The 27,973-nt window shown below is 33.3% G+C and overlaps 1 protein-coding gene across 11 annotated transcripts in view; it reads left to right on the top strand.

The window, feature by feature from the left end:
* Nucleotides 1–27,973, top strand: part of LOC138700988 (partitioning defective 3 homolog) — a 467,315-nt gene that overhangs the window by 372,415 nt on the left and 66,927 nt on the right. For 10 of the 11 annotated variants that reach the window (XM_069827453.1, XM_069827457.1, XM_069827456.1 and 7 more), the window contains 9 exons: nucleotides 1,702–2,004; nucleotides 4,518–4,891; nucleotides 9,043–9,246; nucleotides 13,057–13,235; nucleotides 13,910–14,136; nucleotides 15,053–15,244; nucleotides 22,131–22,250; nucleotides 25,912–26,014; nucleotides 27,366–27,585. In XM_069827453.1, the coding sequence (XP_069683554.1) occupies nucleotides 1,702–2,004; nucleotides 4,518–4,891; nucleotides 9,043–9,246; nucleotides 13,057–13,235; nucleotides 13,910–14,136; nucleotides 15,053–15,244; nucleotides 22,131–22,250; nucleotides 25,912–26,014; nucleotides 27,366–27,585 (1,922 nt within the window). The remainder of the gene's footprint in view (nucleotides 1–1,701; nucleotides 2,005–4,517; nucleotides 4,892–9,042; nucleotides 9,247–13,056; nucleotides 13,236–13,909; nucleotides 14,137–15,052; nucleotides 15,245–22,130; nucleotides 22,251–25,911; nucleotides 26,015–27,365; nucleotides 27,586–27,973) is intronic. The other variant, XM_069827458.1, reaches the window with a different exon arrangement.

The raw sequence follows: 27,973 nt of genomic DNA, 5'->3' as shown, positions 1-27,973 counted from the left end.
AATATAATATAATATAATATAATATGTAATATTATATAATATAATTTAAGTTATTTGAAGGGTTCACAACCATAGTGGTCCAAGCGCAATTTATACTGAATACGTAGAAAACAAGGGTTAAAATTAAGTTATTACCATAATTCAATGGAAACATATAACAAGGAAAATAAAATATACACATTAAATCTAAATGATGTCAATCTTCATTAAACTATGGTTGCATGTAATAAAAATTAAGAAACATGTTAAAGGAATTGTCATTGCACCAAATGAGTGTCTCTGGACCAAAATGATCGCATTTTAATTATTTGGATGCAATTTAAATTAAGTAACATATTAAACGATTTATCCTTCTATCAAACACGAATGTTCCCTGGATCAAATGTCCTATTTTAATTATGTAATTAATTTATATTTATTTCTAACGGGTGCAGCGGAGCGCACGGGTACGGCTAGTAGTTAAATATAGAGAAAACCCCGTGAATTTTATAATTTTTACCTTCAAAATAAACTTTGATCAGTGAAAAATGCATAACATATGTTACTGTATGCGGGTTTAAATGACGATACATTTTGATTTATTTTTCCGTAACTTTAATTTTTTGCTTTATTCCATACAAAAACCATTAATGCTACGTGCAAGATATTTTATACACACATTCTTTAGGCTATTAGGAAGCCTTTCTCTAGAATAGAAATTTGTTATTTTGTGGCATTTGAAAAATATGCCTCCATATTTCTATCAAAGTACCCATAAAATTATATATTTTTAAAATGTACTCGTAATTATTTATCTCAAAATTTTGAAAGCCAATATCAAATTTGGGTCTACAGACATTTTAAAAGAACATGCTTTTGGAAGTAAATTTTTATAGAAGATTTGAATTTATCTTTAAACATGGCGGAGATATCCATTTCAGTGAATTACTGTATCCTGATATTTTTTTCCTTTATGAAAGTTTGAGTCCCACTTTTTTTTTCAAAGCAGAATCTTGAATTTTAAGTTGTTGCAACAATTATATGTCTCACTTACTTACACATGGTTCTTAAGAACCCGGAGGTTCATTGCCGCCCTCACATAAGCCCCCATCGGTCCCTATTCTGTGCAAGCCTTTTGGTCAGTTGCCTCACTTGGATTTTCACCGTTCCATATGAAGGAACATTACAGAATTTTGAAGGGGAAATCCAAAAATGGACGTAACTTAATAGCCACCACAAGGGGGGGGGGGGCGGACTGAAGCATGACAAAACACCATTGCACGAGTTGTCTTGGATACTAAAGGGCTAACTTATTCGGCTTTGACTTGCACAGCGCAAGGGCTTGGATCCCTTCTCTTGCGAGAACTGCAGTCGCAGTAAACGTGTACTCATCCTGCCTGAGGTAATATTTATTTAATTCCTAAATCCATCTTTACCTAACCTAAAAAATACGAACCGAAAATAAAGACGTCTTACGGAATGCAAAGCATTTCATAAACCTCCTCTCGCTTCTTTATTTTTATACAACAATTAGTGGTAATGATGAGTGACTATTCAAGTTAATTTTCCCGCCACTATCTTGCAGGCTGCATGATAGAAGCCAGTAGCACAGCTACGGGCAGTTAGAATTGCTTTAGGCGTAAGGTTTAGTATGGAACGCACTGTATAGTCGTCATTAAAGTATAGATGTGTTTGGTTTGAGTGTGATTATTGTTTTTGCAGAGCGAAAACCCCAAGTTCCAGCCTTACTCTCGGACTGACATCGAGGTGACAGGCGAGCAGATAGCTTCGGGTCTGATTGCCGCGCCACTTCAGGTCCGTAGGGGGAGTGAACCAGCACTAAATCAACTGGTACCAGCTGCAGGAGGCAGCACTAGTGGAACTACTGGTGCTAGCGGTACTGGTACAGGGAACGGACCACCTGCCACCACCACCACTGCCGACCCTTCAAAACGATGGTCAGCAACACCCATCATCATGGACGATGAGGAAGAGGTCAAGGACAAGCACCCTGCCCACCGGAAGGTAAAGCAGTCTAGACCTTTTCTAGGTCTGATAAGTTCTGAAGTGGGAGGTCGTGAATTTAACCCCTTTAAAAGAGATCTGAGTTTTCTTAATCCCCCCCTCTTCAGTGCTCTGTTAGCCATATTTCTAGCCTGTCTACGTTTCTGCGCTGTTCTGTCTTTCTTCCTTTCTTTGTTTCTTTCTTCCTTACTTTCTTTTCTTCCTTCTTTCTTTCCTTCTTTCTTTCTTCCTTTCTTTCTTTCTTTCTTTTTCTTTCTTTCTTCCTTTCTTTCCTTCCTTCTTTCTTTCTTTCTTTCTTCCTTCCTTCCTTTCTTTCTTCCTTTCTTCCTGTTTTTCTTCCTTTGTTTCTTTCTTCCTTCCTTTCCTTCTTTCTTCCTTTCTTTATTTCTTCCTTTTTTCCTTCCTTCTTTCTTTCTTTCTTCCTTTCTTTCTTTTTTCCTTTCTTTCTTCCTTTCTTCGTTTCTTTCTTTCTTTTTTTCGTTCTTTCTTCCTTTCTTCCTTTCTTTCTTTCGTTCTTTCTTCCTTCTTTCCTCCTTCCTTCTTTTCTTTCTTCCTTCCTTCTTTTCTTTCTTCCTTTCTTTTTTATTTCTTTCTTTGTTTCTTTCTTCCTTCCTTTCTTTGTTTCTTTCTTCCTTCCTTTCTTTGTTTCTTTCTTCCTTCCTTATTTGCTTTCTTCCTTCCTTTCTTTCCTTCTTTCTTTCTTTTTTCTTCCTTCTTTTCTTTCTTCCTTTCTTTCTTCCTTCCTTTCTTTCTTCCTTTCTTTCTTTGTTTCTTCCTTTCTTTGTTTCTTTCTTCCTTCCTTTCTTTCTTCCTTCCTTTCTTTCCTTCTTTCTTTCTTTCTTTCTTCCTTTCTTTTTCTTTCTTTCTTCCTTTCTTTCCTTCTTCTTTCTTTCTTCCTTTCTTTCTTCCTGTTTTTCTTCCTTTATTTGTTTCTTCCTTTGTTTCTTTCTTCCTTCCTTTCTTTCCTTCTTTCTTCCTTTCTTTATTTCTTCCTTTTTTCCTTCCTTCTTTCTTTCTTCCTTCCTTTCTTCGTTTCTTTCTTTCTTTTTTCGTTCTTTCTTTCTTTCTTCCTTCCTTTCTTTCGTTCTTTCTTCCTTCCTTCATCCTTCCTTCTTTTCTTTCTTCCTTTCTTTCTTTCTTTGTTTCTTTCTTCCTTCCACTCTTTGCTTTCTTTCTTCCTTCCTTTCTTTCCTTCTTTCTTTCTTCCTTCTTTTTTTCTTCCTTTCTTTCTTCCTTTCTTTCTTTCTTTTTTCTTCCTTCCTTTCTTTCTTCCTTCCTTTCTTCCTTCCTTTCTTTCTTTCTTTCTTTCCTTCTTTCTTTCTTCCTTTCTTTCTTCCTGGTAACAGGCGTCCAGATCCCAGCATGCGTACGTGATCTTCCTACTTGACAAAAATTGTGGATGTTATAGAGGTTCCACTTCCCTTAGGTTGTCGCATATTTTCTCCGTTCATTTTCATCCTCAAAATTAAAGAGAAAAGAAAAGTGTCACTGCCACCACGTGGTACAGACACAGGTTACCTTACTATTAATGCTTTTACTTTCGCACGTGAAACTGTAAGTTTTTTTATGAAATAGGATCAATTCGAGCAGAACAAATTATTATTGTTCCCATTTCTCTTTTACTCCTCCTTTCCTTAATTCTATTCTACACATTTTCTTCTAATGTAATTCTCCTCATCTGTGTCTTGTAACTCCCATCTTCATCCCGAGCTTCTATCTCCTTCCATTCTGTTAGACCTCTGATTCACTTATCTTCTGTTCCATCCATCCTATTTTGTTCCTCTTCTCTTCTGTTCCTTATCCTCTTTTTTATTCTCTTTCTCTTTCCTTTATCTTCTGTTTTTCACATCTATTTCATTTCTCTTCTCTTCTCTTCTCTGCTCTGCTCTGCTCTGCTCTTCCCTTCCCCTTCTCTCTTCTCTTCTCTTCTCTTCTCTTCTCTTCTCTTCTCTTCTCTTCTCTTCTCTTCTCTTCTCTTCTCTTCTCTTCTCTTCTCTTCTCTTCTCTTCTATTCTCTTCTCTTCTCTTCTCTTCTCCAGTATAACCCCGATTATCCGTCATCTTATTAACCGATTGGCGGATTATCCGACTGTCTTTCTTTTGCTCGTTTTTCTTTTCCAGAAATAAATGAAGTATTATTTTGTACCCTATATTACTCGTAGTACGTATTTTTTCTAGAGAGCGTTATTACTAGAGACCGGATTTTAAAGGGAAAATTTTTCATCAAAAAAGGACAAAAAAAAAGTGCAAGTTACAGCCAAAGAAAGGACTTCAAAAAGGACACACTTCAGCGCTTTCATGGCTACACATAGCACACACAAGCTTATATTTATCGCTTCACAACATAAGCAAAGTGTTGTATTTGATCACATTCAAGATTCTGTTCTGTCCCTACTCATCGTATTTCTGTTCCTCGTTCTACCCTGTTCTTATTCCATTTCTCTTCCCCTTCTGTTCTGTTCCTTCTCTTTTCTTGGTAGCCTATGTTGATCATAACATTTAAATTGTTCTAGGATGGAAGCAGAAGCGGAAGGCTGGGGAACGGCTACCTCTCCCCTGATTGGTCGTGCAGGGAGAAGATCACCGACGAGGACGAACGAACGTCTTCGGCGTTCACACGCTTCGTGCGCGACGGTTCCAACCGTCTGTCCATGCAGTTCCTCGGCGACGGAGCGGGTGGGTTCCGGTGGGCCGACGCCGCTGAGAGGGCCATGATGTCGGGGTCTGTCGCCAGGGCCCAGTCCAAGTCCCTGCCCAGGGACCACCGGAGGAAGGAGCCGCTCGGACAGGCCAATTCGACGAGTCCCATCCTGCCTTCAGCGCACCATCACAGCCATGGCCACGTGGTGCACGACTCCGACATCGATGACGAGCTCAGCTCCGAAAGGTCGGTAACGACATTACCATTGGCAACAATGAACGCAAGGACGTGATAATTGTAGCGACATTAATAGTAATTACAATAAAATGTAGCTTAACCCTTTGATGCACGCATTTGGGAAGGAAATAAAAAATTATGTTTGCAATGAAATTAAACTTTTATTTGTCTAAGAGAAGTGCCTCAAATTTTAAAAATTTTAAAAACTTCCATTTTTTACACAGAGAATGGGTGGTTTCATGGTAAAACCACTATGCAATACTGCAGAACACAATGTCTTCAGACTTATTGCGAATGATACAAAAGGAAACAGTTTCTGGTTTCATTAAGGCAAAGTGCCACTTCACTTGTGTTGCGTGGTAATTAGAAAGGAAAAGAATGGTCCTTCTATCCTTCCACTTGAGCCAGGACACTCCAGCATATGACGTACGACTATCACTCTCACCACGTTTCATGTCGCGGTCTCTTCTTTCGTCGTCTGGTAAACCAATACGCCCATGTCTAACTGTACCACATGCATAGATATTTTGCTCCCTTAGAGATCATCAGATTCAAACTTGTGAAAAAGTTGTCAAAAACACTTTGTGATTGTCACCAACCATCTCTTCCTTGTAGCCATGATGAATAAGCTGACACAAAAATAGAACATTTTGTTGGATATGGTAAGCATAACTACCCTGTTTCCGTAGTGGTTACGCTTTGAAACCACCACATTGTTTCTATATTGACGCCACACGTGTTGAACAAATTACAATCCTGTTACTGAAATATCTTCTAAAAGTCCGAAAGACAAATAATACTAAATAGAAACTTACGTAACTGTGATATTTTAGCATTCAACTGAAATAAAAACACGTAGCGAGTCTTCCACACCCTAACTATACACAACAACATCGGCCATCTTAGTGGAGCAACACAAATATAGGGAAAATAAAATTCTTCTACAGTTACTAGGGATCAGTGAACGCAGCACAGTAGTTTTGAAATAAAAATCACCCTGTAAGTAGGCAGGAAACTCAAATTTGAGAGGTGGTTATGTACTGTAACCACTGCGCTTCAAAGGGTTAATGAAATTAGCACTAATTACAAAAATTGTAACTGCAAAAGGTTGGATAAAAAGTAATGGCAACAGTATTTTGACATGGCTTTACTCACAGGGGTACAACATTTACGTACCTTCTATATAGTCGCCCCCCCTTATTTATCACCTTTTGTCGAATGCTTCGAAGGCGTCGTACACCATCAGCGCGTCCATTTTTGTTGATGTCCCATATTGACTGCCCTATAGCATAGACAAGTTCATCTCTGATATTGTACCGGGTCCCTCGCAGTGGTTCTTTCACTCTGGCGAAGAGATCGTAATCGCATGGACTCATATCGGGTGAGTACGGAGGATGTTCCAGAATCTCCCATTGGCAGCGGCGCAAGAGGTCCTTGACAGCAGCAGCGGTGTGACTCCTTGCATTTCATGAAGAATTATGGGATTCTGTACCACCAAGTGTCGTCGTTTTCTTCTGAGCGCTGGACGAAGGTGGTGGTGCTTCACACAGTCCCTGAACACATTCTTGTGCACTACGACCTCGTGCCACATCAATTTTGACCCAGGAACGTTGCTCTAGTTTTGTAAACATGATCTTAGGGCACTCGCACTATCCCTATGAAAGTCAACGTTCTACACACTGCAGTAGATTGACAGAGTACTGTCGCCGCTGGCTGCACTAACTCATCTAACAGTTCTTGTTCATGTCTGTACAGCTGGCAGCTCTCGAAAGCACCATCGTCATGTGACAGCAGTGTTGCCATAACTTTTTATCCAACCCTTGTACATTATCGTTGACAACTTATGAACTCAAGGACATAATAGTAAAACGACACCACTATTAAGTAATACAATAATTGGTACAACATTAACATTAACTGCAACAATTGTAATGACTAGAGCCCGGATGTTTAGGCATTTATTACAGTTAAAATAGGCAGGCATAAAAACGTAAAATAAAAAGGCATAATATATTTTAGCAATAGATTTAAATTATGTCAAAATAACTCACATATTTACTTCGTAGTTGACACATGTTGACTTATAAAATACTTTTTTTTCGTGATTAACTGTCTTTTCACAAACCTTACATAACAAAACTGTTCCATCGGTTGAAAACACATGGGCACCAAATTCACTAACGTAAGCATGAAGTTTACTTTTCAATGGTTTACTGAATTTAGGCATTCTAGCTAACCGATCTTATACCTTCTGTCACCCGACAATAACGGACTGTTCCTCACACAAATTTCTTTCTCCTACAATAATAAACACGTGTAGCACAAAATTGTAACAGTAAGATTTGAAAATATGAAAGCAAACAATTGGAAATGCTACGTGACAACTTCTATGAGAACTAGCTTAATATTCAAAATTATAAAGCTGATTGTTGGTATCGTGAAGACATGACAGTATTATATTTGTAACTGTGGATTGTCGGCCATTGTTCATATTACACCAATAGTATTAAAGCACGATTATTAACAGATTAAGCAACGAAATAAATTACTTTTATTTACTATTGTTAGTAAAGTTAGTCATTGTTTCAAATATTTAAATTTCATACATATTACATTACAATTAATTAGAAAATTGCAAATAAACAAGAAATATTGCTTAAAAATGACAAAAAAAAAGGCATTTATTAATAAGAAACACCTTAAAAAGGCAAAATAGGCAAAATAAAAATTGGCCCTATCACTTTGATTTACTTCAAATCACATTTATATCAATGCAAATAATGATTTAGTTTCACCCAGTAAAAAAGGCATTTTGCCAAACATCCGGGCTCTAGCCATCAGTAATAAATATAGAAATTGTAACAACATTAATATTGACAACAATGTAACTTATGTAACATTAGTATTTGTTAATAGTGAACATTACAACATTAATGTTAAGTATAATCATTGTAACGCATTAATGTTTATTTGAAAAACTGTAACGACATTTTAAGTACGGTACAATAATTTTAACGATATTAATAAGTACAATAATTAGATCATGTTAACTGCAATAATTGTAATGACAATACTAACTACAAATGTTAAACGAAATTAATGTAGACAATAATGAATGTAACAACATTAGCATTGATAACATTGAATGTAGCAACACTGTAATAATAATTGTACTAACATTACTACTAACTACAAAATAATATCGTAACGACATTAACATTGATAGTAATGAATGTAACAACATTAGTATTGTAGCATTGAACGAAGCGACATTACAATAATTTGTCATGGTCATGACATATTAACTACAGTAATTATAATGACATTAATATTAATTAAAAAAATTGTAGCGACATTAATATTCAAAACAATGAAAGTAACGGCATTAGTATTGTCAACAATGAGTGTACCGTAACTAGAATATTTTTACAGTAACTTAATAATAATGAAGAAGCACAATTACATGAATGGCTGGTGTCTTGACCTATCATTTCTGAAATCGCTTACAGGCTTAGGTCTTGTGAATTTACTTAACAGCAATAAAAAATGAGGACCACAGGAAGAAAAGGGGGAATGTCACTTTTTTTTGTGAAAATTGAGATAATGGTAAAAATTGGAAGTTTATGGTTAGACGACAATAAAACATATTGATTACTAGATTAACAACCTTTCAAAATGCATGGTGATATTTATCATTTGTAACACACTTCTTGAATAAATTAGTTTTGAACTTTAAATTAGCTCTCCTGAAAATCTTGACATCCCTCCTTTTCTTCCTGTAGTCTTCAAATATTTTTAGAGAACTCTAGAATTTAATTCATGTTTTGAAATTCACTTACCTTAATTACTTTTTAATCACATTTATTTTGAAATAGAAAGTATCAAGTAGTATATTTTTAGCTATTATGACCACAAGTAACAAGAACACACACAATACTGCAGCAAAAAATTAATTTTCTATATTATGTTATGTTATGGAAATTATTTATACAGAATATGTGCATTTTCTTCAAATGTATTAAACACATTTTTGATCAAAACATTTCCTTTATACCTTAAGTTCTTACATGCGTAATTATGTTTTTTCTCCATGAAGTTACTTCAGTGATTATATTTGTATTTCTTACTGAAAAGTTTTGTGTGTGTTTTGTTGGCAACAGTGTGGAATACGTGGTTATGCACAACGAGAGTGGGCCCCTTGGTATTCATGTTGTGCCCGATTACGACCGTCTGGGTAAGGACCGAGGACTCCTAGTGCAGGGGATCGAGCCTGGGGGACGGATAGACAGGGATGGACGATTGGCTGTGTACGACCGCATCATAGAGATCAACGGCCAGAATCTGCTGAACATGCCCTTCCAGAGGTTAGTGTCAGCATGTACTGAACTCATCTGCAAACCATTGGTCCATGTCCAAGTGGGCTTAGGAATTTATGAGTTTGATAATGTACTATTTGTCTTCATAACAATTAAAAACTATGTTATTAATTGAAAAAAAGAAATTTAAATAAATTTTTTCTTGGGTAGCTCAGTTGGTAGAGCAGCTGGCTACGGACTGGAAGGTCCGGGGTTCGATCCCAGGTGGTGACAGGATTTTTTCTCGTTGCCAAACTTTCAGAACGGCCCCAAGGTTCACTCAGCCTTCTATAAAAATTGAGTACCGGGTCTTTCCCAGGGGTAAAAGGTGGTCAGAGCGTGGTGCCGACCACACCACCTCATTCTAGTGCCGAGGTCATGGAAAGCATGGGGCTCTACCTCCATGCCCCCCAAGTGCCTTCATGGCATGTTACGGGGATACCTTTACCTTTTTTTTTTTTTACCAACTATTAATAATAAATTTTTATTTATTTTTTTTATATACTGTATATATGGAAATTTGCACAGTGTTGCAACGCTGTAGAATAATGGATTCCTTTTAAAAGCTTCAGAATAGCTCTCACTGTTTTGTTATACAGTATATTCTCTTTTTGAGACCAGTACAATAACAAGCATTCAAAGGACTGCAAATAAATTGTGACTATGTTCTTTTCAGATTGCATATTGAGCCAAGACGATTTCTTTACTTTACATTACATATTGTACTCTGTCAATAACATTTTTGTAGCAGTGAATATAGCTGAAACTACAAACGAAATTCATAGTAATTAATATAAGAAAACCAAATCTACGACATTTCTTTAGACGTAGCAGCTATACGTAGTCCATAGCCAAGGTTGCTATATCTAAGGGAAAAAAAAAATATGTGAAAAATAATCATATAAATTATACCTAAACAAAATGACAATATCTGAGCGAATACATTGACGTAATTGTTAAAAAAAAATGGAAATCATTCCCGCTATTTCCTTATAAAGTAATATTTTTCGTTGCATTCATTTCAAAATCATGTTAATGTATTTAAATTACTTTGTTACAATACTCCTCTCTTCTCCATAGTCAGTAAATCTGTCCTAATCTTGGGAACAGTTTTCAATATATGTATGTAATTATGTTAGTATTTTAATTAAGATTTTTAACAGTTAATTAACGTCGTTAAATTAATGCTGGAATTGTTAATATCGTTACAATTAATGTTGGCATTTAAATGTCTTTACACTTAATGTGGTTAAGTTAATGTTGGCATTTAAATGTCTTTACACTTAATGTGGTTAAGTTAATGTTGGCATTGTTAATATCTTTACAATTAATGTTGGTATTTAAATGTCGTTACAGTTAATGTTAGCATACTTAATGTGGTTAAATTAATGTTGGCATTGTTAATAAATTACAATTAATGTTGGTATTTAAATGTCGTTACAATTAATATTAACATCGTTAATGTGGTTAAATTAATGTTGGCATTGTTAATACATTACAATTAATGTTGGTATTTAAATGCCTTTACAGTTAATGTGGTGAAGTTAATGTTGGCATTTAAATGTCGTTACAATTAATATTAGCATAATTAGTGTGGTTAAATTAATGTTGGCATTGTTAATGCATTACAATTAATGTTGGTATTTAAATGTCGTTACAATTAATATTAGCATAGTTAATGTGGTTAAATTAATGTTGGCATTGTTAATGCATTACAATTAATGTTGGTATTGAAATGTCGTTACAATTAATATTAGCATAGTTAATGTGGTTAAATTAATGTTGGCATTGTTAATATGTTACAATTCGCCTTTAAATGTTGTTACAGTTAATATTGTTACAATTATTGTTAGCATAGCTAATGTTAAATTAATGTTGGCTTTGTTAATATCGTTACAATGTCGGCATTTAAATGTTTTACAATTTATATTGCTACAATTAATGATAGCATAGTTAATGTGGTTAAATTAATGTTGGCATTGTTAATATAATCACAATTAATGTTGGCATTGTTAATATAATCGCAATTATTGTTGGTATTGTTAATATAATCACAATTATTAATGTTGGCATTGTTAATATAATCACAATTAATGTTGGCATTGTTAATATAATCGCAATTATTGTTGGTATTGTTAATATAATCACAATTATTAATGTTGGCATTGTTAATATAATCATAATTAATGCTGGCATTGTTAGTATAATCACAATTAATGTTGGCATTGTTAATATAATCACAATTAATGTTGGCATTTAAATGTCGTTATAGTTAATGTTACTGTTTTTAATGTCGTTAAATTAATGTTGGCATTGTTAATATAATCACAATTAATGCTGGCGTTTTTAGTATAATCACAATTAATGTTGGTATTGTTAATATAATCACAATTATTAATGTTGGCATTGTTAATATAATCACAATTAATGCTGGCATTGTTAGTATAATCACAATTAATGCTGGCATTGTTAGTATAATCACAATTAATGTTGGTATTGTTAATATAATCACAATTATTAATGTTGGCAATTAAATGTCGTTACAGTTAATGTTACTGTTTTTAATGTCATTAAATTAATGTTGGCATTGTTAATATAATCGCAATTAATGTTGGCATTTAAATGTCGTTACAGTTAATGTTACTGTTTTTAATGTCATTAAATTAATGTTGGCATTGTTAATATAATCACAATTAATGCTGGCATTGTTAGTATAATCACAATTAATGTTGGTATTGTTAATATAATCACAATTATTAATGTTGGCATTGTTAGTATAATCACAATTAATGCTGGCATTGTTAGTATAATCACAATTAATGTTGGCATTGTTAATATAATCACAATTAATGTTGGTATTGTTAATATAATCACAATTATTAATGTTGGCATTTAAATGTCGTTACAGTTAATGTTACTGTTTTTAATGTCATTAAATTAATGTTGGCATTGTTAATATAATGACAATTAATGCTGGCATTGTTAGTATAATCACAATTAATGTTGGTATTGTTAAAATAATCACAATTATTAATGTTGGCATTGTTAATATAATCACAATTAATGCTGGCATTGTTAGTATAATCACAATTAATGTTGGTATTGTTAATATAATCACAATTATTAATGTTGGCATTGTTAGTATAATCACAATTAATGTTGGCATTGTTAATATAATCACAATTATTAATGTTGGCATTGTTAATATAATCACAATTAATGCTGGCATTGTTAGTATAATCACAATTAATGTTCGTATTGTTAATATAATCACAATTATTAATGTTGGCATTGTTAGTATAATCACAATTAATGTTGGCATTGTTAATATAATCACAATTATTAATGTTGGCATTGTTAATATAATCACAATTAATGTTGGCATTGTTAATATAATCACAATTAATGTTGGCATTGTTAATATAATCACAATTATTAATGTTGGCATTTAAATGTCGTTACAATTATCGCCCTATTGAGCAGTCATACTTAATGTATAGGCCTACCTACGTCCAAAGAGGGCAGTGGGATTATGTTGGATGGAGTATTGGCAGTTTAAAAAAGTAATCCATTTAGGAAGTTGGTGTGATAGTGAAGTGCGTGAAGTCATTCGAGTTTTGTGAATTATGACCTGGATGTTACGAATGTTCATAGCTTGCTGTGATGTCAGAAATTTGGAACAGAACGAACTTTACTGTTGACACTAAGTTTGGAGCAATACAACACGTTATACTGGCAATATTCAGCCGCGATTTTATTTTGTAGTGAAGCTATAAGCTGTAATATTTTCAGTCAGACATGCTGAAATTTCTGTTGCAGGGTCCAGGAGATTTTCAAAGACTCCCTTCGCTGCCCAGAGCTGCGCCTGAGGGTCATCAAGCATCACAGCAGTGCCATGGAGCAGGGCTTCAAGAAGCCCCCTCCCCCTGTCTTCCCTCGATCCATCAGGGGATTGGACGACAAGGAGAACGTAGCAATGGTGGAAGGGGAAGAAAGACGTAAGTTGACATGAATGAGATTTAGCTGAATTATTGGCTCAGGTTGTATTTTAGCTGACGCAACATTTTGGAATTCCAGCTTTCATCATCAGGCATGGATTACATCATATCCCTGGAGATGGAATCTGTTAAGGGATGTGCTACTGAGTTTTTGGCCAATTTTGGCCTTTTTTTTTTATTTTTCATTAAATCTATTCACCAAATTTAGTATTGTTTTCTATATCAATCTGGGCAGCCAGGGAATTTACGTCAAAAGTTTCTCTCTTGTTCTACCACACATTTTCTTTTTTCGGTTTGTACGTTTTCAAAATTGGATATCCCTGTTTTATAACTAACCACAAAAATGCTGATTCGTCTATTCTTAAGAGTTCGTCTCTCTTCATCTGCATGAGTGGTGAATCCCCTAATGCTTAGCTTATTTCATCACTCCTGACTGGTGTTTATGTTATCCTTGAGGTATCAGCTCTGTTTGTGTACGTGCCAAGAGAGTGGAAATTAGAGCTAAGAGAGATACAGATCGCCACGTGAAAGTTGAATGGTTATAGCATCACCTAAGAATAAGTGCAATTTATTACATTATGTTTTGCAATAATTACATCTTCTGTGCGTAAACGTGTGCATATTAATGTCCTTTGTGTTACATTACAAAAAAGTTAATTGTTGCTTTCTTCCAGCTGAGAGCATGAGAACGAAAATAGCGACAGTGTCGCCAACCAAAAAAGTTTCTCCAGCTCCACGAAACACTGCCGCCAGCTTGCAAACTGCCAACACGAGGAAGATAGGCCGTAAAATCGAGTTGGAACTCACCAAAGGAGTTCATGGTTTGGGATTTAGCATCACTACAAGGGACAACCCTGCAGGGGGCAATTGCCCTATTTACATAAAGAACATCTTGCCAAAGGTATTTGACCCTAGCGGATCCATTTCGGTCTCTTGTCCTTGTTTCCTAAGTCGTCCCAAATTCCTGTGATCTCAGCCATGCCCATGTTAAAAACGGTAACATGTGGAAGAGAACAACCACCAGGATCGCCACTGTCCATTGGTAACGACTGCTAGATGGAAGTACAGTTGCTCTATGCAATTCAAATGAGAGTATAGTCTCTAGATAGCAGCTTAATGAAATTGTTTTGTTGTCTTCATAGCCCATAAGCTGATTATATAATTATGTGATCTGGAGTGATATCTTACGGCATTGGAACAATAGTGTGGCTAACACTAAAGACTATTTAGACCAGTCTCATGGACTAGTGGTCAGAGCTTCTGACTACAGTTCATGAGGTCCCGTGTTCGATTCCCAGTTAGAACACAGGAATTTTTCCTTAAAGGGGAATGTTCCTGTGTTGGTCCATAGTCTGGAAATTAGGTTAGGCTTAGGTTTAAGACCTCTCCTGGCACTTCATAATCATCCTATCATAATAATATGATCGGGGCAGCATAACTCCACCTTCCAGGTGCCCCAACCTCAGAAGTGGGTTACAAATAAGCCAGTGCCAGGAGAGACCAGAAATGTCAAATGACAATTTGGTGGCATTGGTAAAAAAAAAAATATAAAGACTCTTTATAATGTTGGTGTACAAAAAAAGAAAATATTTTTCACTGTTGCCTGCATGATGACAAAATGAAGTTTTTCTTTAAGATCATTTTTTTAATTTCTGGAAAGGTGGCAAAACTGCAATGATCGAAAGAGTGATTAATTTCTTGCATAAAGAGTATATATGTTCCTGTTCATCTCACTTCAATTGTATTATTTATTTGTTTATTGTGTTTGATCCAATTGAGCATTTCCTAACCTCAAATTCCACTGTTGTCTCTTCCAGGGTGCAGCAGTAGAGGATGGAAGACTGAAACCAGGTGACAGGCTCCTCGAGGTCAACGGAGTCGAAATGACTGGAAAAACCCAGTCCGAAGCTGTCACAGTCCTGCGCAATGCCCCACCTGGGAGCAAAGTTCGGATTGTTGTATCACGGCAGGAGGACTCTAGTTCAAGCCCTAGATTACCCCGACAGATGGTATGTACCTTGGAACCATGCACCATTACTTTCTTCTTAACACTGAGAATGACGAAAGCTTATTAATGAATTCATAGATCTATTAACCGCGGGACTAATTATGGATTGAATGCTCGAGGTTAAAATTGCCAAGTTTTAATATTGGTGTTCTCAAATCTGCATTATAAAATGCCAGAGTGTAGAGTTTCAGTATTTTAGAATCAGTTAAAAAAGGGAACAGAAATTTTAAAATATTAATTACAGTTTCAAATAAAAAAAAAAACAAGCATTTTCAGAGTAAGTATATACAGGGTGAATGTTATTAATGTTATTAATTTCAGGGGGTTATTCTTTGAGATATTTCAAACAAAAAAGTATACAGGTTTGCTCATTTTCGCTTCCTTTTCGAGATAAAAATTGTTTTATATGAAACATTTCATAGCGTGGTTTGGGAAAGCTATTCATTTAATTCCCAATATATGCTCAGTTAATTTAAGGGAACAGTGTATTATGGTGATAAATGTCTGAAAGAATTTCAGTTTTGATATTTAAATAATATGCAGAAATTTGATTCGAACAAATGTAACTTTTCATTCTGAAAATAAATTTTACAAAGTTACATTTGTTCTGATCAAATTTCTGCACATTTAAAGGACAAAATTAAAATTCTTTCAATAATAATTTATTACCATAATACACTGCTTAAATTGACTGAGCGTTTCATTTCATTCATTTAATGTTCTGCCCAAGGGCAGGTCTTTTACTGCAAACCCAGCTTTCTCCAATCTTTCCTATTTTCTGCCTTCCTCTTCGTTTCCTCATACGATCCATAATCTTAACGTCATCTATGAGACTGAGCATATTGGGAATTAAATCAATGGCTTTCCCAAAACACGCTATGAAATGTTATATCGGAAAAACAGGAAAAACGAGCTGAATTGTATTAAACTTTTTTTATTTGAAATATCTCGGAGAATAACCCCCAGAAATTAATGACATTACTTTACTGTTCACTCTACATAGATTTTTTTTCGGTTATGAAATATAGTTTGATTTTCTTATTTCTGTAACTTATTTTCCATACAGTACTAAATGGAAACAACTGGATAATACCTACGGCAGAGCAATGTCGATAGTCGACGTTATTCGCTGGCCACTAGTCACCGGGCAGTACCGAGCCGTGCCAAACAAAACACAATCGAAATGGTGGTAGTAAAATTCGCGACTATATTCTTAAATAATTCACTGCATTAGTCAAGTGCAAGACTTCTGGCTTCTGTTCCATTCAAAATTATTATAAAATACAATAATTTGGTCGAGGGAGCATCCGTTTTTGATGCAAAGATAATTTGTTTGTCTTGTTTCTTAAATAAAATTACGAAATGCGTTCCTGTGCTTAACATTTAATAAAAAAAGAAATATAGCAAAACTGTTTTGTCTCGAGACTCTCATCTAAGTCACGTAATAAGTCACGTAATCTACTTCAATATATTTGCGCAAATATACCTTGTAGCTAACAGTGGTGCTATCTCTCTGTAATGTTCAGAACGAAGGAGGTAGAGAGAGAAAATAAACAAATTTCTCCCTCCAACGACGCCACACACCAACGTCGTGTTCTTATGTTGGCGAGATTGTGTATTTACTTAAATTTGGTGCTAAACGTAACGGCACGGTTCAAAGATACTGTGGGAATTCTCCAGTTTAGCGGTACTAAAATGTTAAATATAAATTTAATGCTGAACTTTTAAATTCTCCTCGAAATACGTCCTTGCCCTTCAATATTAGTGATACTATTAGTTTCTTGGAGTACCTATAATATACTGAAGGTTTACCAATTTTTTCGTAAATTGAAGTTATTTTAGGAAGTTCATCCATGTATCACCTTTTCTCCAAATTTCTTCTAACTGAAATACTAGATAGTATAGAGCTAGAAGTAACATTATTTGAGTTATGAAAAACATTTTTATAAATTTAAAAGGTCTGTTAGTAGGGAGATATTTAAAAAAAGAGAAAGGGATTAATGAAATTCGTTGGATTGCTTGAAACATGTTTATTGTTGGAAAGTAATTTTTAGGTTAGGTAAGATTGAATTTGAAGAATAAATAATAGCAGTATGATTGCACCCTATCCAATTAAATAATGGAATGGAACATAAACAGAGCATGTAGCGAGACAGACCTCGTGGGAAACCACTAGGCACGAAGTTCATCTTACACTTCTGTTTCCATGGTACCACGAGAGATGTGAGAGTAAATCATTAATGTTAAAATATTCTCCCCTTGTAGGGCTGAGTTGAGTATAGATATTTCAAGTCAAATGTTTAAAATAATTTAATACATGAATATTATTTTGTTTCTTATGAATACACTGAGAAATTGGCAGTGCACATTAGGTCTGTGAACTTCAAAATGGACAGTTCACTGAAAATAATAGCTGTGAATTATTATGGCTTTCATGTTACATGTACCACACTAATAATGTCTGTTTTATGGAGCACTTTATTCAGCAATGATGTATTGATCTAGATTCAGTTTTGATTTATGAACAAAAAGAATTTACAGTAAAATCCCTCATAACCGGCACCCAAATAACCGGCAATATCAAAACAATGGCACTTTTAGCTAGAGGGGAAAAAAAAAAAAACTTTAAGTCCTCCACATTGGCACAGTCTAGGCAGTCAGTTTTGCCACATTAGGAAGTTCGCATGAACTTTAATTTTCAGTGAAATATTCGAACCTAAAATTAATGTATTATTTGTGTTGTGTGATGTGTTTTAATAAAGAAAATCCACACAGTTTTTATGTTTATTTAGTTATGTTCAGGCCATCAGTGTTGCCACAATAGGAAGTTCGCACGAACTTTAATTTTCAGTGAAATATTCGAACCTAAAATTAGTGTATTATTTGTGTTGCGTGATGTGTTTTAATAAGGAAAATCCACACAGTTTTTATGTTTATTTAGTTATGTTCAGGCCGTCAGTGTTGCCACAATAGGAAGTTCGCACGAACTTTAATTTTCAGTTAAATATTCGAACCTGAAATTAGTGTATAATTTGTGTTGCGTGATGTGTTTTAATAAAGAAAATCCACACAGTTTTTATGTTTATTTAGTTATGTTCAGGCCATCAGTGTTGCCACAATAGGAAGTTCGCACGAACTTTAATTTTCAGTGAAATATTCGAACCTAAAATTAGTGTATTATTTGTGTTGTGTGATATGTTTTAATAAGAAAAATCCAAAGTTTTTATGTTTATTCAGTTATGAGTACATGATAGAGAAATAAGCTTCAACATGGCTGTAGTTTTCAACATTTGGCACCATGAAACACGAACTTTTTTTCTTTACATACCGGTAGTTATTCAATTATCCGGCAAAATCTCGTATCCGGAACTAGCCTGGTCCCTTTGGTGCCGGATAAGAGGGATTCTACTGTATTATAATTACACACAAAATTTTGAGCAAGTTTCTTTATAATTTCCAGGTGATCTTATTCTGAAAAATTATTAAATAAATTAATATTTTCAAGATGTGTTGTTAATAATAATAATTTAATGATTCATATTAGGGAATCAGGTTTTTGAAAGCAGTCTTATTATTTAAGTATTTCATGGTTTGTTACAAAGAATATTCAAGTATAAAAATAATTGTTTAGGAGCACCAATGCTTTTGCCTCGACTTAACAAGCAACAATGAAACTTCATCAGCACATGATAACAACTATAACATCAAATGTTATTTTATGTCTGTTGTTCTTCAATATCTAGCAATAACACAATTGCTTTGTTAAGGAATCTAGGAGTACATTATTATTACTATCATCATCTTGTTTGGAATAAAATAATGTTCTTTGATTTATGGAGTAAATATCAGTGTTGCCAACTGGACGGAAATTCCGTCAAAATTGACGGAATTTCAATGTAGCGGACGGGAAAAAAATGGCTTTGACGGGTGACGGATTTTCTGGCGGAAATTACGATTTATATCGTCTTTTGACATTTTTAGCTGTTGTCATTTTTAATTGTTTAATTTTTGGAAGATTTTGCTTTTTATTTGAACAGCCCTGTCTGTTCCATACTATGTTTAAAATCCCCTGTTTCAGATTTCCTCGCAATCAAGTAAGATGTTGACGAATTATTAGCCTATTTTAATCAGGATTTGTAAGTAAGTTGTGTTAAAATTTGCTTTATATATATATATATATATATATATATATATATATATTGGGTGTTATATTTTTAATTTTGACGGATTCTGACGGATTTCTAGGTGTTATACTGACGGGAATACAATTTATGTGTTGGCAACACTGGTAAATATATTTTTATGTTGGTGCTAATAAAGTTTCATTGTAACGATATTATTAAAACAATTGCAAATAAAACAATTGAATGTTTATGAGCGCTTAGCTTATCATGTGTGTCAGCTCACATGTGGTGGAGGTGGCTCAAAAAAAAAAAAACAAAGGAAATTTGTGAAAGCGCTTGTTTGTTCTTTGTGTTCGAATGTTTGATGTAGAATGCCCATAGAAATGCTGAAGGATCTGAAGAAATATATGCAGAGTTTAGAATTGAATGTGCGTGTATTACCGTAGTTTCTCGAATACCTCGCACCCTCCATTAAGTCTCGCACCCCACTTTTGAAAGGGGGGGAGGGAAAGAAAAAAATATGAAAATAAAAATTTCAATAAATGTATTGACGAAAAATTGAGAAAAAGGTTAAACAAGCGCTGAGATAGTTCCCTTCCCACTCCGCTTCCACACCTTCAGCTGTCTCCTCTGTAATACCAACTTAACTTTGGTGACATTACGAAAGTTTCACCCCTAGTGTACACTCAGGCTTCGTCTTGCGTATACGAATGTGTGACCGGTGAGGTTAGTTTAGGCTTTTGTTAAGTCTTGTATATACGAACTGTGGCAGGTTAGGTTAGGTTAGGTTAGGTTAGGTTAGGTTAGGTTAGGCTTTTATTATGCCTTGCATATACGAATCTCTCAGGAGTTTGAAAGCCTGGTGATTTTTGATGAGAAAAATTCTCTCCGGCACCAGGATTCGAACCCTGGTTTTAAGCTATTAATTTAAGGCTTAGAATAGGTTATGAGACACATGAATCTATTAATGTAAGGCTTAGAATAGATTGTGAGACACATGAATCTATTAATATAAGGCTTGGAATAGATTGTGAGACATGAATCTATTAATGTAAGGCTTAGAATAGATTGTGAGACACATGAATCTATTAATATAAGGCTTGGAATAGATTGTGAGACACATGAATCTATTAATGTAAGGCTTAGAATAGATTGTGAGACACATGAATCTATTAATATAAGGCTTGGAATAGATTGTGAGACACATGAATCTATTAATGTAAGGCTTAGAATAGATTGTGAGACCATGAATCTATTAATATAAGGCTTAGAATAGATTGTGAGACACATGAATCTATTAATGTAACACTTAGAATAGATTGTGAGACACATGAATCTATTAATATAAGGCTTAGAATTGGTTATGAAACACATGAATCTATTAATGTAAGGTTTAGAATAGGTTATGAGACACATGAATCTATTAATGTAAGGTTTAGAATAGGTTATGAGACACATGAATCTATTAATGTAAGGTTTAGAATAGGTTATGAGACACATGAATCTATTAATGTAAGGCTTAGAATAGATTGTGAGACACATGAATCTATTAATATAAGGCTTAGAATACATTGTGAGACACATGAATCTATTAATATAAGGCTTAGAATAGATTGTGAGACACATGAATCTATTAATATAAGGCTTAGAATAGATTGTGAGACACATGAATCTATTAATGTAAGGCTTAGAATAGATTGTGAGACACATGAATCTATTAATATAAGGCTTAGAATAGATTGTGAGACACATGAATCTATTAATGTAAGGCTTAGAATAGATTATGAGACACATGAATCTATTAATATAAGGCTTAGAATAGATTGTGAGACACATGAATCTATTAATATAAGGCTTAGAATAGATTATGAGACACATTAATCTATTAATATAAGGCTTAGAATAGATTGTGAGACACATGAATCTATTAATATAAGGCTTAGAATAGATTGTGAGACACATGAATCTATTAATATAAGGCTTAGAATAGATTGTGAGACACATGAATCTATTAATATAAGGCTTAGACTAGATTGTGAGACACATGAATCTATTAATGTAAGGCTTAGAATAGATTATGAGACACATGAATCTATTAATATAAGGCTTAGAATAGATTGTGAGACACATGAATCTATTAATATAAGGCTTAGAATAGATTGTGAGACACATGAATCTATTAATATAAGGCTTAGAATAGATTGTGAGACACATGAATCTATTAATATAAGGCTTAGAATAGATTGTGAGACACATGAATCTATTAATATAAGGCTTAGAATAGATTGTGAGACACATGAATCTATTAATGTAAGGCTTAGAATAGGTTATGAGACACATGAATCTATTAATATAAGGCTTAGAATAGATTGTGAGACACATGAATCTATTAATATAAGGCTTAGAATAGATTGTGAGACACATGAATCTATTAATGTAACGCTTAGAATAGATTGTGAGACACATGAATCTATTAATGTAAGGTTTAGAATAGGTTATGAGACACATGAATCTATTAATGTAAGGTTTAGAATAGGTTATGAGACACATGAATCTATTAATGTAAGGTTTAGAATAGGTTATGAGTTACATGAATCACTTATTGTTGAAGGTGATCCACATTTTGTACTTCTATCACATTTTACATCAAACTGGAACGCATTGAACTGCAGGTTTGGTGCTGAGTCAGTGTTGATATGTACTGTGGCTATATCTGGTGCTTGATTTGATTGTGGTGTATGGTGTTGTCTCAATGATGTTTAGGTCGCTCCCGAAGCATCAGGTAGCGACAATGGCTCCTCTCCAGGGACATTCACTAATAACCGACAGAGCAACGGGTCGCAAGAAAACTTGATCTCAAGGACATCATCTCATTCTCATGAGGTCTCTATTCATGTACCATTAATCAGTCACTAAGGTTAATCATAAGTATGTCAAACCATTGTTGAACTTGCTTGCTGGCTTCAGCAATGGTGTTGGTGAGTATGGTAGCTCTTCACAGAAAATTGAGGAGATGGCTGAAAGCAGACGAAATGTGAAAAATTTAATAATTGGAGGTTATTGTACAGGAAAGAACCAGTATTTATTTTTGTTATTGTATAATTTTTTTTTTACTTTTTAGGTTTTTTTAATTTTTTATTATTAGTTTTTTTTTTAGTTTTTTTATTCTGTAGTTTCTTTACTTTGTACTTTTTACTGTGTAGTTGTTTACCTTGTAGTTTTTTTTTTACTTTTAATTTTATTTTATTTATCTTATTTTTTATTTCTTATTTTGTTTTTATTTATTTTATATTTTATTGTTTTATTTTTTATTTTTATTCATTTCATTTTTTTCATTTATTCATTGATATGTTTTTTTCACTTATTCATTGATTTTTTTCATTTATTCTTTGCTTTTTTTTTAATATACCGATTTTTTTTTCCATTTATTCATTGATCTATTGTTTCACTTACGGTATTGATTTTTTTCATTTATTCTTTGATTTATTTTTTTCGTGTACTGTTTATTAATTTTTTTTTTCATTTATTAATTGATTTATTATTTTCATATATTTATTGATTTACTTTTTTCATATATTTATTGATTTATTTTTTTCGTATATTTATTGCTTTATTTTTTCATTTATTCATTGATTTATCTTTTTCATATATTTATTGATTTATTTTTTTCAATTACTGATTTATTTTTTTCATTTTTTCATTGATTTCTTTAATTTATTCATTAATTCGTTGAATTATTTATTTTATCTTATTTTTTATTTTCTATTTTGTTTTTTTTTATTTCTTTTATATTATATTGTTTTATTTTTTATTTTTATTCATTTCATTTTTTTTTCATTATTAATTGATTTATTTTTTTATTTATTCATTGATTTTTTTCATGTCGATGTATTTTTTTGATTTATTGATTGATCTATTTTGTCACTTATTGATTTTTTCATTGATTCTTTGATTTATTTCTTTAATTTAATCATTAATTCGTTGAATTATTTATTTTATCTTTTTTTTCCATTTTGTTTTTTTATTTCTTTTATATTATATTGTTTTATTTTTTATTTTTATTCATTCCATTTTTTCATTTATTCATTGATTTATTTTTTCACTTATTCATTGATTTGTTTTATTTATTCATTGATTTTTTCATATCGATTTATTTTTTTCATTTATTCATTGATCTATTTTTTCACTTATTGATTTTTTTCATTTATTCTTTGATTTATTTTTTCATATACTATTTATTAATTATTTTTTTCATTTATTCATTGATTTATTCTTTTCATATATTTATTGATTTACTTTTTTCATATATTTATTGATTTATTTTTTTCATATATTTATTGATTTATTTCTTTAATTTATTCATTAATTCGTTGAATTATTTATTCATTGGTTCATTTTATTATTAATTTATTTATTTATTAATTTACCTATTCATTCACTAATTTATTTTTCAATTTATTTATTTAGAAGTATATATAATGAAAAAGTGTTTTTTTTTACATGCTGTTTGCGTGTTTGGCTATTTTCTTCATGATTTCAACAGAATTGTTGACATTTCGAGATACTAAAAAGTATTTTATGAACTGTTTTATTTGTTAAAGTGAGCGATAAAAACCTCCGAATTTTATTTGGAAAATAATGACACTTTATTTGAGTGCTGAGGGGAGAAAATATAAAATGGACAGTTTATTAAATTGAACTTTGCAAACAGTTTTTCTTTTTTCTTTTTATTTATTAACTTTTTTCTTTGTTTATTGCTATTGACTGTGTGTACCAAATAAGGTTCTTCTTTTAGCCATCTCGTCAATTGCGCATTACAATTAAGACAACTAATCTGTGATGTATTTCACATTACACATTTTATCATGAAAATATGGTGCATTCCTTTTGTCCATTATATCCACTGTGATTATGTTTATCATATACGTAACTTTTAATTGAAAATTCACAATTTGGATTTGAATGTAATTGAAATGAGAAATTAAATATGAAACGAATATTCTAAAAATTCATATAAAATGACATCAATAATAAATAAATTCATTGATAAAGCTTCACTTAATTTGGACAACATAAAATATCCTTAAATTTGGAATCATTCTTTTGTCTTAGAAAGTCTTTTTGGAAAAAGATATTTGCCAAACAACAACCTTTGAATTTACATAGATTATTGAAAGTAAAACCTAAGTCCAATATTTTCCTCTTTCATTTGGACAACATTCAAATCAAATTAGTTTATACAGGGTGATTCAGACCACCTGTAAGTCATTTATTTCGGAAACTAGTGCTTTAAAATTTTCGAGAAAAAAAATATTTATAACTGAACCACATGTGAACTTTCACTTGAGCTTGATTTCCTCACTCAGCCCTAACAGGAAGTAGGGTCAGTGGCGTATCACTTTAAAATTTCAAATGGGAGTCGGGGTCAAATAGGGTACCATTTGATAGAGCTCTTCAAAACAAACAACTTTCGTAGGAAACGTTTTTATTAATTCCTACTCTTTCAATGAGAAAACATACAAAAAGGCAGTTGGTGATTCGAACCATCTGTAAATTATTTCTTTCTGAAACTAGTGCATTAAAATTTAAAATTTTCGAGACAAAAATATTTAAACTAAGGCACATGTGAACTTTCACTTGAGCTTGATTTCATCCAGTCTTTCAGTAACATATCAACATTATTTGTCTTATTTACACTTTCGTCTTGTAACATTTCTCACTGGAGTAACGGTCAGTGCGTCTGGCCGCGAAACCAGGTGGCCCGGGTTCGAATCCCGGTCGGGGCAAGTTACCTGGTTCAGGTTTTTTTCCGGGGTTTTCCCTCAACCCAATACGAGCAAATGCTCGATAACTTTCGGTGCTGGACCCCGGACTCATTTCACCGGCATTATCACCTTCATTTCATTCAGACACTAAATAACCTAGATGTTGATACAGCGTCGTAAAATAACCCAATAAAATAAACATTTCTCAATATTGATGGCATTGCCTTTTTGTACGTTTTCTCATTGAAAGAGTAGGAATTAATAAAAACATTTCCTATAAAAGTTGTTTGTTTTGAAGAGCTCTATCAAATGGTACCCTATTTGACCCTGACTCCCATTTGAAATTTTAAAGTGATACTCCACTGACCCTACTTCCTGTTAGGGCTGATTGATGAAATTAAGCTCAAATGAAAGTCCACATGTGGTTTAGTTATAAATATTTTTTTCTCGAAAATTTTAATGCACTAATTTCCGAAATAAATTACTGTTACGGATGGTCAGAATCACCCTGTAGACATAATTTCATAGTAACAAATTTTTTAAGATTGTTGATATGTAGGCCTATATAAATTTTATTTGATAGTAATCATTAAATCAGGAATAAAGGCAGTTTTGAAGTCCTGTAATTATATAGGACGTTTCTTAATTCTAAATATTTTAAATTCAAATCTCAACTGATGAAATACCTAATTAAAATATGTTGGAATTTTTATTGTAAATAAATAGTACTCAGTTAACAATTTGTGTAATTCTGTTTGTATGGTTTTACTTATCCACAGCCTTCCGAGAAAGTGACTGATGATGGCTTAGTGTTCCCATGGAAACACAGAGAGATCCTCACTTTTGACATTCCAGTACATGATACAGAAAAGGCTGGACTAGGTAAGTGGATTATTTTTTGCCTTCATTTACAAGTATACTTCACGAATAGATATGTATAACCAAACAGTGAAACATCTGCCATCTAGCAGAACGTTATGTATGTGAGCTATTCCATCTCAAATCGACCGAAATATACAGTTTTTGTACGAAGAGAACTGTGATACAATGCTTTGTGCAAAGTTTGAGGCATCAGAACTTCATAGTGTTTAGATTAAAAATATTTTAATTTATCGTATTTTCATAAAATTAGCAACTTTAAACTGTTGTAGCTCCGAAACCCTTTCACCCAATGATCAAAATCATGGTTTATTTTGATGCTGAGAAATTAGAGTTTATATTGACATATAAACAGATTTTCTTAATTTTTATGGAAATGGAGAAATTCAGATTTTTCCTCATTAAGACGGCTTTGCCACCGAAAAAAATGTTTTAAAAATATTTAGTTAGATTCCGCATTGAAAGTACAAATAAACACATATTTTTTACTGATGGCACGTTGATAAGAAAATATTGAAAATATCAAATAAAGAAAATAAATAGTACGCGCGTGAACTAACCAGCTGACTGTGAGACAGGAGCTAGCCGAGACAAGCAAGGCCAGGAGACAAACACGTGATGTTTCGTGTAGTAGAGCATAGCTGGGCTAGCTTTATCACAAGTCTTCAAAAACACAGGAGTAAAATGACGCCCAACGCTCGCTTATCTTCAGCTCTCGGCTAGTGCGAGCGGTACTGCGCCGTTCAAGTCCAGGCGTGTGAAAATAATCTATTTAATACCCTCGAAACTTATTGCCGTGGCACTAAGCAAACAATGCCGAATCCCTCTTAATAATGCAAGGTTTTTTCTCAATATTTTTTTACATTTTTACAAATGGGCAAAAAGCCTAAAAGTAAGTAAAATCAGATTATCTGTCTCTCTGTGTACAATAAAAATAAGGATTACTTCTTAACGTAACCTACCAAATGTCAGCTTCAAAATGAGCTCACGTTCAATGTTCTGCAGTAAATGGTTCCAGAGTTCTGAGCGCTGAAAGAGGCTTGTTTTTATAAAATACGCTAAATTTGTCGCTCAGCAATACGAAAACCGTTTGACTTTCGATAGTATATTTTTGAAAATGCACTGTCCTCAGCACCTTGTATAAATAGGGAAGAAATTAGAGTATAAAAAAATGCGAGGTTTTTTACTGATCGATTTCATATGGAATAGCCCGTGTATAGACCTATAAATAAAGGTCCAGTACACTATACGAAGTTTTATTATTAATTTTTTCGTTTCTTGAAGTCTGTGCTTTTAGCAACAGAGACAAGTTTTTCGGCAGAAATATAAGCTATATTTTCTGTGGTTGTTGCAGGGGTGAGTGTGAAGGGTAAGACGTCTGCCAGTCATGGTGGGAGTCACGGGAACGGAAGTGCTGGCTCATCATCTGTGGATCTGGGCATCTTCGTGAAGAGCGTCCTGCACGGGGGCGCAGCCTCACGCGATGGTCGACTTCGGACGAACGATCAGCTGCTCAACGTTAATGGCATTTCACTTCTTGCTCAGTCAAACTCAGATGCCATGGAAACTCTGAGGTGATTTACAAAACTCTTTCATTCATTCAGTGTTCTGCCCAAGGACAGGTCTTTCACTGCAAACGCAGCTTTCTCCAATCTTTCCTATCTTCTGTATAGGTTAAATAAAGTTTTCCTGTATCTTACTCTCTCTGTCTATTTATTATCTTTAATTTTCTTTCTGTATATTTGTATTACTTATATTCTAGCTCTCTCTGCTACACTTCTTTTGTTGCTTTCTATCTCCTTCATCTTTGTTTTCTTCCATTCCTCTTTCTCTCTTTGTCTGCTCCTAATTGTTTCTCTTTCTAGTCGTGTGTTTTTTTCTTTTCATTATCTTTCTCTCCACTTCACTGTTTCTCCTTTTTGTCTGTCATTTTCCTCTCTTTTTCTTTTTTCATCATCATCA

This window comes from Periplaneta americana, chromosome 6 (assembly GCF_040183065.1).
Source record: "Periplaneta americana isolate PAMFEO1 chromosome 6, P.americana_PAMFEO1_priV1, whole genome shotgun sequence".
Lineage (NCBI taxonomy): Eukaryota > Metazoa > Arthropoda > Insecta > Blattodea > Blattidae > Periplaneta > Periplaneta americana.
The sequence above is the reverse complement of the archived record's forward strand: the minus strand, read 5'-3'. Positions and strand labels throughout refer to the sequence as shown.